This window comes from Suillus fuscotomentosus, assembly GCF_016647785.1.
Source record: "Suillus fuscotomentosus strain FC203 chromosome Unknown F5891scaffold_75, whole genome shotgun sequence".
NCBI lineage: Eukaryota > Fungi > Basidiomycota > Agaricomycetes > Boletales > Suillaceae > Suillus > Suillus fuscotomentosus.
Window position 1 is genome coordinate 127130 of NW_024539587.1, and position 15960 is coordinate 143089.

Here is a 15960-nt window from a genome sequence, read left to right on the forward strand (position 1 = left end):
CGGATGCAGGCATTAGCGCGGACCGCTCGTGGTGAAGTCCTGTGGGTGGATGCTGGGAAGGCAAATATAGGGTGCTTGTACCCTCCTGGCCATGGATGCGGAGGTTTATGTGGACTGTTGCTGCCGTGGGTAGGCTTGTTCCTTGGAGGAGCTGAGATACGATTTGTTCAAAGGGGCCAGAGGCAAGGGCCTTGGGACTGGGATTGCGTGGCCAAATGGTCGATAGTTGCTTACCCCGGAATTCGGGTTATTGATGGATAAACTGAATTGATTGGATAGGTATGTAGCGTGCGGATGATGAATAGGATTATAAATTTGTGAGTGGAGGCAAACGATGATGGTGCGGGAGATAATTCAAAGTTGGGCGCCGCCCCTTCGCTGATATGATATCCCTAGATTATCAAATAACGAGTCATATATCGCTGCTACTTACTACTATGTATTGAACCTTGCGCCAAACAGTACTACAAACGGTGTCGTGAGTTCTCCGACTCGAGTCAAGTCAGGCTGTAGCTATTAGTAAACATGTTAAAGGTATTGAGAAATCACCACGAGTTTCGAAATAGGCGTACGCGTCTGCTATTCGAGCGCGCAGGGACCTTATGCTGTATGAGAAGTCTCTGGGATGCTCCCCAACTAGATCATTCCATCTAAAAAATAAGAGGCGCACACACACGGTGTGACACACCATTAGTAATCTGTGAGCCAATGAGTTTGCGTTGCGCTGTTACGATTACATAAGCTACTAGAGAGTTACAAACTCACCAAGTGCTTCATCGCTACTCCCAAATGTCTTCCATATATTAGGCCCACAAATTTCTGCACACCTTCCTTCCAACTGTTGCGTTATCAGGAAATTCTGACGAAGACGAGGATTACACATCGGCTTTGCCACCTGACCTTACTGCCTCCCGCGCAGCTAGGCCTTCGTTGCCCTCAAAGAGCGAATCGAATACACCACTCCCAAAACGACACTATGTAGGACCGTCATTGCCTCACTCACAAGCTCTTTACGATGATGGCTCGTATTTAGATGTTGGGCCTCAACCACTTCCTACAGCTTATGCTTCACAAATAGAAGAAAAGTCAGGCGTGGAAGAGTTCTTGGAGAGGGATGAAAGGAGACGGCAACTTCAGGAAGAGACGAGCAAGATGAAAAAGCTTCAGCGGGAAGAGTGGATGCTTGTGCCTCCACAAAGTGGCGACTTATTGGCATGTACGTTCCATTCAACACGCAGTTCTCTAACTTGTGTACTTATCAGAGTCATAGCACTTGACCCGACGAAAGCCAGGCCTCGTCAGTTCGCACGTAGCGCTGCGAGTGTCGTTGCTGTTTTCGTGTGTACTCGTATCATGTGTGTCGGGGCCGGCGTCCCTCGCCTTCTCACCATAAGAAACGCTTCTTTTACCAAACCGCGATGCAATCCTGACATCACTGAATAGGGAGATGGACGGTCAATAGCGTACCACTATGATGCTGCTCATTACCCGCAATTTTATCTATCCTGCTTTGCCTCTCCCCAAAAGCTTTTGTCCTTGGCTACCACGAATTCTTGTCGAACATGGCTGTATTTATGGTTCGTGCCAAAAAAATTCCGCCATTTGTGGGATGCGTCTCGTTCGATACCGACTCAGTTGTAATGACCCAACACCAAGTTTTGGTGGATGTCTAATTAGCACAATTGAAGCCTCCATTTATGCCCACCGTAGAAGTGAAAATGTGAAATCAAAACAATGGCCGACAAAGTTCCTTGAAAAATCGTAAAACTACAAGGTTACAAAGGGTGAAAACAGATCGAACAGAGCGGTAGCGCTACGATCATTATCTATCATACACAGGAACATGCACTACATCGCTTTTCACTCTACTACAATCGTACAGTCATGATCCGAGTTGTATTGAATTATCATGCATCTTGTAATTCCCACTGCAAGTTGCGTAGCCTAGCCGTACTCCCAAATTTGACCAGGGCTTCGAGAATGGTTTGGGATGGTGCCTCCTTCTGCCGAGAGACAAGCCCACGCAGCTGGCTCGCAACACCGGAATGTTTGCTCAAGAATGGGAATGTGGTCTCGCTTATTCCAGAAGCGTAGATCCGCAGACATCGGTCTGTTTCAGTGTGTTTTGGCTCCTTCTCCGGGAACGTAACGTTAAGCTTTGGTTCCACATTCAGGTCGAGGAGAAGAGCGATGTAGGGGAGATTCGATAGGCACTGGATTGAATCATGCGTGCGAGTGACCCACCCTAAGTCATACTCATGGCGATTCTTCCCCGCTTTGTCGGAAATAAATATCTGTGAGACGCGATTGAGATCTTCGGGGCCGAGGTCAGGATCGTCGAAATAGATGGGAATCATCTTGTCGACGAGCGGCTGCAGATGACAGCATTGGACCGCGCTTGTGCGATGCCAGTGGCGCAAAGTCCACTCTTCGGAGCTGCATCTAGCACTATACAGAGGTGATAATCTCAGATATAATATCGCAATGCCTCGAAGCTTGCTTACCTCAACGAATCAGCGTCAGTTTGATCGGGAACTGGCGGTGAGATGAACTCTGTCATGGACACCCAGTGCGAGAAATTGATGTAAGCATGCTGAAAAGCTGCCTTGGCCTCCACAACTGTCCTCGACCAGAATGTCTCGCCAAATAGGTACTCCAGGAAATCGATGACGGAGACCTTCCGGCAGTCGATCAGTTCCGCATCCCCACTTCCGTAATAGAGTAAATCCTGGATCACGCCATTGGGGGGGTCCTTGCGGACAAAGAGATCCTTAGCGAGAAGTAGCAAAAGCCTGCTGGCCAACTCCCCGCTCTGTCCTATCTCGACCATCCCACCATCAATCTTTTTTTTCAAGATCGACAAAACATCATCCACATCGCCAGGCGTCCTATGGAGTATCATTGCTGCAACGCAAGACAGAATGGGCTCCGATGGATAACCGGTGAAGGACCACATCCTATCTTCGGTCGTCGAAAAGCATATGCGCAGGTAACTAGCTACTGCCTTTTCGAGATAAGACACAGCATCGGGGTGACCCAAGCAAATGTCGAGACCGAATCTCTGGGACAGGATAGCAAGAGCCTGGTTCGCATCATTCGCATTAAATGTGATCGATTTGCAGAGTTTCTGGGCAGCCAGTTCCAAAACTTCAGAGATAGGACGTTTCCCTACGAGTGACTTCCATCTATTCATGGTGGTCAACGAGATTGAAAACGAGAATAAAAACATAGGGACAAACAGTGGACGACCGAATCCAACGATGTGATCAAAGCTCGCAACATTATTCGCCGATGTACTAGACAAAGAATCTGCATTCTGGTCCCAACCAAGACGTGTATAGGGCGGATAGAGGAGTTGGCCTGCTACCGCTACGCGCAGAGAATCATCTGCTAGATTGTTCAAGATTGGAAACAGGCAGCGTATAGCAGGTACTTACGGATCGACTTCGGCGCTGAAAAATGTGCCACTTGCGAGGTCGTGGATGCAAAGACGACCCAGACCGGTGCATTGTTGTTCCTGGAGTAGCAGTTGATCGTCCTGCCAATGATATGTGATGGACGAAAACCCTTTGCACTCATGTTGCTCAGAGGATGGGCCTCGTCAAATGCTATCACGAGTTTGGGATCATGATTCGAGACCTGGTCCTTGTTCTCGGTCAATATACCCAGAGCCATCAGCATGTTGTTATAAGATGTCGTGACGAATGATTCGCCTTCCAATTTCGGCGCCCTGATCTTTTCGTCTGTTTACGCAGTGTGAGCTCGGATGGCTGCATTGCGCAAATTACAACAATTACCTGTGAGAGACATACTCCCTAACTTTGCGGTGGTCTCCTCTGCTGTTGGCGCAGCGGGGTTCACGTCGGTTTTCTCTCCGGGGTTTGGTATTTTAATCTTGGTAAGGGTCTGTTGCAAACTTATTTAGCCCATCTGTCAAGAGACTACGACTTTCCCTGCTCACCTCCTCATATCGAGAATGAACCTTCTGAAAGAACTCGTCACGAGCGTTCGAACGCATGTTGCACATCTGGTCATTCCATGATTTGATTACAGGATTAGGATTGCCGGAGCGTAGCCGAGGTAATATGCCGCTCAGATCCTCCTGAAGCGTCTGAAATATGGCAGTAAAGAACGCGCAGCAACGAGCGGTATACTCGGCTGCAGTGCAGTCCGTATCTTCCGTCAATATACGCGCGGGCACTAGGTCTCGCATAGGGAAGCCCGGATCATTTCGATCACGAAGGTTCATGTACAAGACAATAACACCTTTGTTCCGGAGCTAAATTCGATGCTTTAGCCACCTGATACGAACATGGACTGTAGAACGCTGACCTCGATCATTAGTCTTGATTTTCCCGTACCAGAACTTTGGACGATCGAACAGAACTTAGCATAGTATGGCCCACGCGGGCCCCTGAACTCCATGTTGTTATTTTTCAGGTACTCATAGAAACCGTCCACCGCCTTGCCAACGTAAGGTCTGACGAATGAATCGTAAAGAAAGTCTGACCGGTCCTCATCTAGGATACAACTGACCTGAGATGTGACTGTAGATGTTACAAGATAGAAGTCTCTCACCTTGAGACGACCGCACGGGATCGCTAGCTTGGGGTATTTGAAATATTGCTGCATTTCCAGCGACTGTCAACAGAGGGGCATTCATGTCGCTGACACGAACACTCACTGAGGTCAGCGATGTGGGAGAACGAGCGCGTCCGACAGGCGTGGCGGACGATTTCCCGTAGTTGAGGGTGTTTCTGCAGTGTTTCCTCTTGTGCCATGTCCGGGTCAAGTTTTTCCTTCAAGTGTTCGCGTTTGAGCAATCTATTGGCTGCCAAAAGAGTTCGTTCCATGATCGAGACAAACGCGTAGTCCAAGAGATCCGAGTCCGATGTGGCGTCTTCTTTATCTTCACTGATACTCTTCAGGATGCGGCCACTGGCCTTCAGTAAGACTCGATCGATCTCATCACGTTGTTGTAATGTGAGCGGCAGGGGTGTTATGGAAAGATCCTGCGATGTTGATGTTGAACCTGACATGGCGGAGCGTGTCGATGCAAAGTGATCGAAACGCTGAAGTTGTCCTGTTCGGAGAGATTGAAAACCGATTCAAGCGGCGCGTCTGAGACCTACATCAATATTACTAATAGTCCGCGCTTCTGTGCCACATCCTAGGAGTATCATTCGAAGGGAGAGCCCAATGGCATCGGTAAACGATTAAACTGACGCGATTGCTAGACTCGTGACCAGTCTGACGTGCGTCACATGTCAAGAGTGGGGAATTTTTATATAAGCCAGGCTAGTCCCGAGCGTACGCGATTGCCACAAGGTTACATAATGGAAATTACTAAGCGCCCACACGATTCAGACACAGGCCGCGTTCCTATGTCTGTTAGACTCGTTCAAAAAATCCTACATCTTCCCTGTCTTTGAAAACATCTGTTTCTTAAGCCAGTACAGTATTCGTGACTAGATCTCCTAGTACGTATTATTTTGGGCGGCTACTCAAGTTTGGAGTACATTTTTAGAATGGTGACCCACTTTGGCGCTTGCGCTTCCGGGTTGACCTTCATTGCAATGTTTATAAACCTAATGGTTGACGGTCCTGTGGCACAACCAATCCAATGGGTCATCAAGAACGGCATGAAGGTCTACCGCAATCTTCAGATGGAGTCGAAATGTCTTGGCACTCGCCCTACTACCAATCACCAGGGTAGTCATCAGGTTCCCATACTATCATAGCAAGGCCGCAGGACATGACACCCGTGCAGGTGTTGAACGTGTCTTTGTATTAGTTAGTGCGACTATGCACGGTAATCTCACCGTATCTGTCTCCCATCACGGCAACTAACCACTGTTTTGGAGTTTTAACTTATTGCGAAGTGGTGGGGTATCGTGATTCGTGACTATCAACCAATTCGATGGTGATTATCATTGCATGTACCCCCCTTATCGCCCTAGCTAGCCTCTGGATTGTGAAACAACGATGCAAGGCGGTTACCATTACCGCCTGGACGTTGGCTATTTCATCTTCTGACTTTTCTGCCTGATGCTCGTGTTCCAGGGCTGTTGCAAACAACCCCGCTCGTCTTCCCAGAACCATACATATTTAATCCTCAGCGTTGGATTGACGATGCATGCCGTGTGCACGGTGATCTCCGATTTCTCACTTTTGGCTTTGGCCGCCCGTGAGTGGTGTCGTTCATCTCTCGACCATTTCTCATGCTTTACTTGAAAACGTCAGAGCGTCATGGTCAACATGTCGCAAATCAGTCGGTCTTCATCAACACGGCTCTTGTTCTGTGGGCTTTCTGCCTTTTGGAGAATCCTGCAGCAAAGATTGATGCGCTTGCATTCTAAACATATATGCTGCACCGTTTGAGATATGTTTGGAGAGGAGGATCGATGAGAATGCGGTCAGGGAACTATGCACACCGGGGGAGTAAATTTCTCTAGAAACTTGAAAGTTCTAATGCGGGGCGACGTAGCAACTGAATTCATACAGGTTGTGTCTTTTGCTCTTTTTCGACTGTCTTAGAAGAACACGAGAGTCGTTGCTGTTTTCGTGCGTACTCGTATCATGTGTGTTTACATATGCAATCACTCTTCGTTACATGTCTCATACACGTTCTCCTTTGATTCTCCGTCTCAATCAGCGTATTAAGACTTCTCCCCGGCGAATTTCCTCCTCAGTCTTTTGACCCAATTAGAAGTCCCGTTCCTATTCCTAGTCCCAGCGTCTCGATTCGTCACACGATCCTCATCTCGTGTCAATGTAAAGTGATTAAAACTTTGAAATTCTCCTGTCTGAAGGGATTGAAGCGGCCCGTCTGCGACTGGCACTGCCTACATAAATATCAGTAGTCCGCTCTTCTGTGCCACAAGAGCATTTCCTACCATGACCTCCGGACCTTGAGTGAGTGGTAGCAAGCGCTCTTCATGGACCCAGTGAGGAGGGACCCACCAGTACTTGTCACTGTGAACCGTTGGATTGACACACTACCAAACGAGCATCAATGAACTACGAGTCAGCTACTAGAGTATGAGGGGGAACTTACCAGTAGGTATGCCTTCCTATCATTGATACCGCCCTTCTTGAACTTTACAGGAAGAGGTTTTCCGCACCCAGGCTTCGGACAATGACTATTGGAAGGTGGTAGGTAGGATGCTGGGTCCATGCCAGATGTGCGTGCCCTGTATGTGCTGATAAGATTAGCAGTGCAGCACGTACCGAGGTGATTCGAAGGTCAGCCAAAGTCCACCGTGGCCTGGTCGTCTTTATGCCGCCAGACTGTGGATATATCCGCCGTAGTGCTGTACTACGCACCACCCTGTTTTGCGCCGGAAGGGCGGTGATGAGTGATCTGCTATCACTCGGAAATTGTTTAGCTCTCACAGACTGTCAGTAAGGTACGAGCAAAAACGGTGATAAGTGACCTGTAACTTATCAGTCGGAAATTGTTCGGCAAGGCACGAGCAAAAACTCAGTACTCAGTGATGAACGATGTGAAGGTCACCGCATGGACCTGTAATAATGACCGGTCACCGCTTCGGGCAATTTTCTGGTGATAAAAGCATAGTTTTATCCTCGTAAGGTCTCAGCCAATTAAATTCATTTGTCGTTTATTCGAAGAACGCAGAGCGATATCTGAGTTGAGTATTTTCCAGAGGTACTACTTCAGTACTAATTATCAGAGCTGACAAGGTTTCTTCGAGGTCTTTACGTTACACTGCTGGTACCTTCTTGGCAGCCGTTCGGTGGCGGAGTGGTGACAGCATCTCCGTCTCTAGTCAGCGACTCAGTAGGACAGGTCTGAGATGTTTCTATCTCGACGACTCTTTTTATAAGTAAGCGTTCACAAATGAATATCATACGATCAATCTCATTCTGAATCGAGTCTGCGTTCGTACCTTGGGCCTTGCGTCTCGGCGCCTATCTCAACACCGAGGTGATTCAAAAGTCAGCCAAAGTCCGCCACCTGGTCGTCTTTGTGCCGCTGGACTGCGGATATTATATCCGCCGTCCGTACTACGCGCCACACTGTTTTGCGCCGGGAGAGCGGAACCCGAGTCTGGCGCCGCTGTTACGATTACATAAGCTAAGAGTTACGAATTCACCAAGTGCTTCAAGCTACTCCCAAATGTCTTCCATAGGCCCACAAATTCCTGCACACCTCCTTGCAACCGTTGCGTCGGCCGGGGATTCTGACGAAGATGACGATTACACACCAGCTCTGCCACCCGACCTTAGTGCCTCCCGCGCAGCTGGGCCTTCGTTGCCTTCAAAGAGCGTATCGAATACACCACTTCCACAACGACACTATGTAGGACCATCAGTACCTCACTCACAAACTCCTTACGATGATGACTCGGATTCAGATGTTGGACCTCAACCACTTCCTGCAGCTTATGCTTCACAAATAGAAGAAAAGTCAGGCGTGGAAGAGTTCATGGAGAGGGAGGAAAGGAGAAGGAAACTACAGGAAGAGGCGAGCAAGCCGAAAAAGCTTCAGCGGGAAGAGTGGATGCTTGTGCCTCCTAAAAGTGGCGACTTATTGGCATGTACGTTTCCTTCAACACGCGGTTTTCTGACTTGTGTGCTTATCGAAGTCATATAGCACTTGACCCGACGAAAGCCAGGCCTCGTCAGTTCGCACGTAGCGCTGCACCATCGCGTGACAACTCTGGATCTTCCCTTTGGACCGAGACACCCGCAGAAAGACAGCAACGTCTTGCTGACGAAGTTGCTGGACGGAAACGACGTGCAGCAAATGCACCGCCGGAGGAGGACTCGCATGACACGGCAAAGCGACGGAGACGGGATGAAGAGATTCGAAGAGGAGTTGACGAGCACACAGTACGTGTCCTTTGATCATTCGTCCATTCAAATGGAATCTGATTTATTATTTAACAGCGCAAGGCTCGTGGATCAGCCCTTGTAGAGTCACATCTAGAGCGAGAAAAAGAGGAAGAGAAGCACATTCAGAGTGAACCCTCGGTTATCTGGGATCATGAACGTGATATGTCTCTAGGTGGACGGCTTATGGATGATAAACAGAGGCAGAAGATGCTTCGGGATGCTAAAGGACTAGGAGAACGTTTCGGTAGTGGGCGCAACGGAAGTTTTCTGTAAGTCCCTGACTCTGCCAAAGACGCTGGAACCCGTTGCATCAACATCATTCACCCGAGTTTCGGAGCAATGCACTGTGGGGTTGCAGGCGAAGATTCGGGAAGCTGAGCTCAGACGCATGATGCCACTATCATTCGAACATCTTACATTTCTTCTCCATTGCAGACCTTGTCTTGTAGTCGGATTATTTATGTAAGTATATCTATCTATCTTTCCCTTCACCGTTTTGTCTGTCTGTCTATCTTCTGTGATTCTTTGTTCGCAAAATTCATCAGAACCAAATCTCCGCACCAGCGCATCGCACTGCCTGTAACGAAATATTTCATGCACTCTGGATCTGTTCGGCTTTCTCGTTGAATTATGATGTTCGCATCGATTATCTCTTCTGGCGATGTTCCATGGGCTGTGTGGCATAAGTGACGTTCGGTCTTAGCTGGTAAGTCCTTGGACACCAAACATCACCGCGGTGTTCCAGCCGGTGCGCGCGTTGGATCGTGAATCACGGGAGTGTCAAGTAAACCCTGATGTGCAGTGCGTACCAAAAATATTGACAGATGTGCTTTCACTGTAGCTGATTGTGTTCCCATCTCAAACATGCTGCCAGCCAGTATGACGCAGCGGATCTCAGAGAACCTCTAAGTCGGCTAAATTATAGCTATTCGTTGTGCCGCCATGCTGTTCGCGAAGTCTGGCAGAAGGTCGAAGCTAGAATGAACGTCGAACTCACCAGCCAGGAGCAAATCGAGTGTCCAGCGAAAAACAAGACAATGCCCGTGAGTGAGACGAGCAGTGCTACATCCATGCTATGCACCCGGGCTACAGGATGTGTCTGACAGAGTGATAAGTGAGAGTTTGGATTTGCTGGTGGCTCCTGCCGATCCTGTGTGTCCCGGTCAGTGCGTCTGACCGCGGGGTCCCTCGCCTGATTGATCTGAAACGACTACCACAATACTGGAAGTGTGGCGTGTGACATATGATACTCCAAATCCTCAGATGGCATCTGAAACGTCCAAGATTACGGCCGACGCGCCCACTGTTGAGTTGGCTGAAACACAAGAATAACCTGGTGACTGCGTTCACTAAAAGGCAATCTATTTCGAAATGTAGATGGCCTATTGCAGGGAACGACAAGTATGATTCAGTCGTGGCGTATGGTCCACTGCATACAACTTGCAGTTGACTTGCATGCTAATGAGGGACATGAGAAAGCGCATCGGTAACGTATAGAGGCAATCAACCACTCACAGTAAAAGGACCCATAATTGAGAAAGGAGGAAGGAATGAGCGCCTGATTTTGCCGGATGATGTACCGGAGCTGTATTGATGCTGTAGCTATCAGATGAAACGAGCATTGCGTGATTCGATAGGAGTTGATGAGCGTGCATATGCTATGCCCTGCTTCTTATCATGACGTCTTCGTGTTCCCCGAATACGAGCACAGCCTTGATGCCGTCGCCGTGGACATAGGACATAAGGATGCCAAATGTAGATGATACGTACTGCAGTTAGACTGTGCATCCCCCACATGCCATAAGATGAGGGGGTTTTACACACCGGCATACCAAGACCATAGAGATTCGTGATCGCAGCGATAAAAGTATGAAAGAAGTCCTTCTGGAGGAGGTGAGGCTAACCTCGCGGTGAGCCCAGGGCAATAGAGCGGCGAAAAGAGGATTAGGCAGTGTCAACTGAAAATATCCTTGCTATTTGAACGATGGAGTAATAGGATCATGATGTGCTAAAGACCAGTCAAAAGATTATTGAGCAAGTCCCTACGTCATCGACAATCAGTACTGGGTTTAAGCGCTGGTCAGGCCCTGGGATTGAAAACATGGTCCGAGTGGTGGCCGTGAAGCTCGCTGATAGCACTGGATCAATGTGTTCAACATCCAGGTGACAGTGTGATAAGGACCTGTCTGGGCTCGGCAATCGGATAAAACCGGACGAAAATGAAATGTGAAGGGTCTAGCTTGGGTCTAGCAACTGGTTCTCGAATATTGTGACTGGCGGTATAAAACTCGAGCAGTAGACGGCGAGCTTGCATTAAGCCACACGCGAGTTCATCTTATACGAATTCGTTACGAATTACATTCCTCTCAAGCAGCAATGCCATCACTCAATGTATCCCACAAGCTCTCTTCCCCACGCAAAAACAAAACCCATACGGCTGCTTCCCCATACAAGAGCTCGGGCCCCTCCCGCCCACGCAGGCTTCCACTAAGTTCACTACGCCTGCGCCCAATACCTAACTCATACTGGGCAACTCCACTGCTACTCGCATGCGAGTACCCCTGGTCTCCATTTGAAACATCCACCCAGAAACTTGACAAGCTTCTCGCCGCTGGCGTTCGCACCTTCATCGACCTCACTGAGCCTGAAGAACTCATACCCTACAAGCCCCACCTCTCAAGGCACATAAGTGCCGCTGGCCTCGATGCGACTACCATCCACTACCACCAGTTCCCTATCCCTGATCGTTCGCTACCTCACAAGCCAACATATTTCATGCGTCTAGTGCTGGATGTTCTCAGGGAAAATGCAGAGCAAGGGCGCGTGTGTGCCGTGCATTGCCGCGGTGGGATTGGGAGGACCGGCCTAGTTATTGGGTGCTGGCTCGTGGAGGCAGGAATCGCAAGGGACGGCGAAGAAGCACTGAAGATAATAGAACGGGAGTGGCGGACCGTCGAGAAGTGCAAGCGCTTCCCGCACTCGCCAGAGACTGGCCCGCAGTTTGAGTTTGTGAGGAATTTCACGAGTCCGGCGATGGTGCGTGTATAGAGAACCGTGACAGTGCGCGTGTTTTGCTTGCCTGCTGGTATGCCTGTTCTTCTTTCTTACTCGCGCCTTGCTAATGAACGCGTTTTCAGCATACCTTTGTATTCATCCTCTCACGTCACACCTCACTGTAGCTATTATATCCCTATTCATATTTCCCTAATCATGGCCCTGGTTCCTAGTCTCATACTAGCACGTGGCTGGCCACATTTCTTCCCTCTGTCACAGTGCCGGTGATGTGTATGATCACAGATAATGAAGGGTGCCACTGAGTGTACTCCATCATGCCACACCGTGACTTAGTACATACATCTAAGATCTTCGGACTGCGCTTCAAGTAGAAGTTTGATCACACAGGATGTATACCGTCATGAATGAATTAGTATTGAAAGAGTCTGCTCATGTATGGAAGCTGTTGATATGAATGAAGACCAAATTACACCAGTGAGCAGCAAGTAGACGGCAATCGCACGTGCTATGAATGAATCGAGCAGTTCTCGGTGTTCGCCGAGAACGACTGCGGCGCCAAAAATCTCGTGTAGGTGATACTTCGACGTTTCATTTGACGATATGCGAATTTCCATCCAGGTATAAGTAGGCGAGAGAGAGCAAGTGTTTTACCTTTCCTGAACTGATAAGCAGTACGAACAGATCATTGCAGGGCAGCAGAGATATGACGAAGGGGCCTTGTCGAGTTTTGATCGGCACAGCAAGCGGAGTAATATCTGAAGAACACGAGTCACTGTACGTGCCATGGCTTCAACGCATGTTTGAATCTGACCGCCCATATGCTACAGCTGCCTGAATTTGCGCCTTTCTGATAACACGCAGCTCGTGTTTGCTGCTGCAATCGCTCTTGGGATGGTAAGATCGAGTGCTCGGGCGTCCTTTTTAAATTAGATAGTGCCTAACCGCTCTCAGGTCCCTATCATCCCACGTGGAGGGTTGTGGGGCACTTCCTACTCTATCGCAAGTAGATTTTCATGTTCGACTGGCCGTCTTTTACGTGATGCTGACCATGTGGCATGTGTGTTGAATTAGGGCCTGACATTATTCGCAGGCTTTGCCCACCTCCAATTACAGTCCTGTGAAGATTGCTCTAAACTTCTCGAACGAAGGCGCAACCTAATTGTAGCGTCTGGTTATAACCCTTGCAAGGGTGTATTCTTGTCGCGCGCTTCACGAATTGTTAACACATGTCAGCTAGCATCAGTGTGGTCAATAATTTGCATTCACTCTCAGAATACATAATTGACACAGTGCATCAGAAAAGGCCGTGGTATAGGTGAGTATGATCATTCTCGTTCCATGACTTCTAATCACTGGGGTCTTCTTAGCCTGGTTCCTCTTCGATGGCACAAGTTGGCGATGACTTCGAATTGATTTTCACTTACGCACGTTGCAACCTCGTTCATCGTCCATCTCAGTCTGTGTCCATATTTGGCTTCATGCACCGGTGCTTGTGCATTTTTTCTCAGATCCATTCAACTGAATAAGGTCACAGGACTAATTTGGCTACCATGTCCGCGAGCTTGCAAATTGGTGTTTCCTTGTCAATGCAACACATTCCCATGTGAAAGTGGTCGGCAGTTTTACGTTGGCTACTGCGATGCACAACAATATATCCCAATCCCAGGTTTACTGATGCGCCACTCGCCCTTGCACCTCATCCAACAATCACTCGATGAAGAGAATCACTCCTGAGCTCCCTACGCTACTCGACCTCGAACTTAGCTTAGTGGGCCATGAGAAAAACTAGGCACGATCGATCATTTTCAGATACATTCAAACATCCATATTGCTCGAGCAGTGCGAAAATTTGTCCAAAAGTAACTGTATCGATTGGCTCCGAACTAGGTATTGCACCATCAACCATGATACCATAGCGAAAACAGAAACATGAATCACCGTCACGACGTGGCGCTCGGGCTGCTGGCTCAATTTCCAACCGACTACTACGCGCAGAACAAGCCTTGACTCTAAGGCGCGCAGGTGAGTCACACGGTTGAATCCCAGTTGTACAGCGACCTGCTCATACTCACGAGACAAACGAGACTGCAGCAATCCCCATCATTGAGGCAGTCTATATCCGGGCCTCCACATGCACTGACAGACATAGATGCTGTCAAAGCAATAACAACGGCGAGGAAGGGTAAGCGCATTTTCTTTGCGAGGTGATATAAAATCCTCTGAGGGCGTTCTCGAATGATATTTCTGAGGATGGGGTGACACTGTAGGACAACCACCAGCTTTTATATCCTCGTGGGCACGGTTCTGGTCGATTTGGGAGAATGGTTATTTGCTGTCAGATGGCCCAAACTTCGGCAAAACTCGCAGGTGGAGCGTATTCAATTGATTACGACCATTGTATCATAACCTGCCAGCAAGCATGGCCAATTCTCTTCTTCGCGAATCGCAAAACGCTCGCTCGAACCACTGGTCTCTCATCCCAGTCTCTCACTCATCGCTTCATCATTTGAACCGGCAGTGACGCTGCCAGCGTAGCGTGGTGACAAAGTTGAGAAGTCGTTGCTTATTCTCGTCGACACTTTTAATATGTACTCGGTTGATATCTCATGTTTTCTCTCACTTACTCGTTGCTCCCTTATATGCAGTACCTGCGATTCGCCTGTGCCATTATTGAGCCCGTGAGCCTGCGACTGCTGGAGAGATGATGAGGTATCTTTTGGAAATTGACACTCGTTTTCATTCTTGGCATGCGCTTGGTTGAAGATTTTTGGTACAATAGTCATGCTCACAGCCACCACAGCTTCCTCTGCAGTTTTGGACAAGCAAGACGATATCAAGTTGTTTCATGGCATACCCCGATGACCCTATACCTCCTCGGAGACAAGGAACGGCGTTAGCAGAACTAGTGACTATCAATTAGCGCTCTTCCAAGTTCCTGTACCCCATTCGCACTCGATCGATGAAGGGAACCGCTCCCGCACTACTCTCTATTGTGTGTATTGCAGGGCGTTCACGCGAGGCTAGACAGGTAAGATCTCAGTATTCGGATTACGAATCTCTTTATTGACGAATGTTTTTACCTAGACAGGTAAGCTACGTTATACGTTAGTACTCGTACTCAAACGTTACATTAGAAGACTCACATCTCAGTATTCGGATTACGAATCTGAGATGTTTCGATGGCGGATGGCTGCTTTTATATGGTGAGTGCGCCAGCTGGCCTTTTTGATGAAAACATATACTAAACGAATGAAAAAGATAGCCGACGTTGACACGTCGTCTGGAATCTCCGTTTGGTGGCGCTCGCACCTCGAGCTGCCTTACTCTTCGGCCGTAGTCCCATTTCCTCCTTTCTCGGCCTTTCTGTCCTCGGGTTCATCGGCTCTCAACACTCTCCGACGGCAAGTACCGCGCAGGCAGTGAATATTAATTCTCTTCATCATTACCCCCTTTTGTCACTTTCATCATGACGCGTACTCCTGTATGGCAATGGGTTTTGACTATCCCCGACTCCCACACGTTAAGGGGGAGGGCTTTCAAGTCGAACGCAAACACTTTTCCCATCTCCATCATTTTTCACTAGGGGCCGACGTTGCCGCCATGGACCCTTCTCAGTGCGAATACACCTTCAAGTGCGACCAAATCAACAGGGATGGTACTTATGTAAATGTAAACCTTATGATACACTTTGGAATCGTCGCATGGCATATGTATTTGGATCCTGTCGGCTGCATTCTCCCGAATGCTTCAACGTGTTTGTATTTCGTTTATCATGGTATCTCGCTCAGTAGTCTACGGTTCTGGTTCTGAGTATTCGTGTTAACACTCATTTACCGTTGGCTGCGACCACCTCAAGTTATCGAACAGATTTCTTGTAATGCAGTTATCTTCATTCTGCCACTATCCCTCTCTCAGTAAATATTGTCACTATTGTTTCTTGTGTCGTACAGCTACTTTCATATCGATGGACCGGATTTAATTGTTGTTCCCTTCACCACTTTTGGAGCTTGACAAACAGTTTAGAGGGTCCCGCTTGAAGTTATTGCTATATAACAGAAATTTCGGCAGAATCTGCAGGAGTGTGTT

The 15960-nt window shown here is 48.4% G+C and overlaps 4 protein-coding genes across 4 annotated transcripts; 3 read left to right on the top strand and 1 right to left on the bottom strand.

Moving 5' to 3' along the window:
• Positions 1-3: 3 nt before the first annotated feature.
• On the top strand, positions 4-1443 carry F5891DRAFT_984775 (uncharacterized protein; the record flags this gene model as incomplete). The annotated part of the gene is made up of 5 exons (XM_041377491.1): positions 4-246; positions 280-317; positions 397-478; positions 808-1216; positions 1271-1443. 5 exons carry the CDS (start codon positions 4-6, stop codon positions 1441-1443), a joined length of 945 nt encoding a protein of 314 aa, XP_041220328.1.
• A 372-nt stretch (positions 1444-1815) lies between these two features.
• F5891DRAFT_1175920 (uncharacterized protein) lies at positions 1816-5274 on the bottom strand. The gene is made up of 8 exons (XM_041365741.1): positions 4685-5274; positions 4579-4641; positions 4333-4520; positions 3962-4279; positions 3798-3906; positions 3438-3743; positions 2505-3387; positions 1816-2448 (listed from the first exon to the last, which is right to left on the bottom strand). The coding sequence occupies exons 1-8, from the start codon at positions 5037-5039 to the stop codon at positions 1908-1910; spliced, it is 2763 nt and encodes a 920-aa protein (XP_041220329.1). The 5' UTR covers positions 5040-5274; the 3' UTR covers positions 1816-1907.
• A 2866-nt stretch (positions 5275-8140) lies between these two features.
• F5891DRAFT_1130850 (uncharacterized protein) lies at positions 8141-9132 on the top strand (the record flags this gene model as incomplete). The annotated part of the gene is made up of 3 exons (XM_041364579.1): positions 8141-8561; positions 8618-8856; positions 8914-9132. 3 exons carry the CDS (start codon positions 8141-8143, stop codon positions 9130-9132), a joined length of 879 nt encoding a protein of 292 aa, XP_041220330.1.
• Positions 9133-11079: 1947 nt separating this feature from the next.
• Positions 11080-12352, top strand: F5891DRAFT_1061467 (protein-tyrosine phosphatase-like protein). Its single transcript, XM_041362923.1, has 2 exons — positions 11080-11944; positions 11997-12352. The coding sequence occupies exon 1, from the start codon at positions 11236-11238 to the stop codon at positions 11905-11907; it is 672 nt and encodes a 223-aa protein (XP_041220331.1). The 5' UTR covers positions 11080-11235; the 3' UTR covers positions 11908-11944; positions 11997-12352.
• The last annotated feature ends 3608 nt before the right edge of the window (positions 12353-15960 follow it).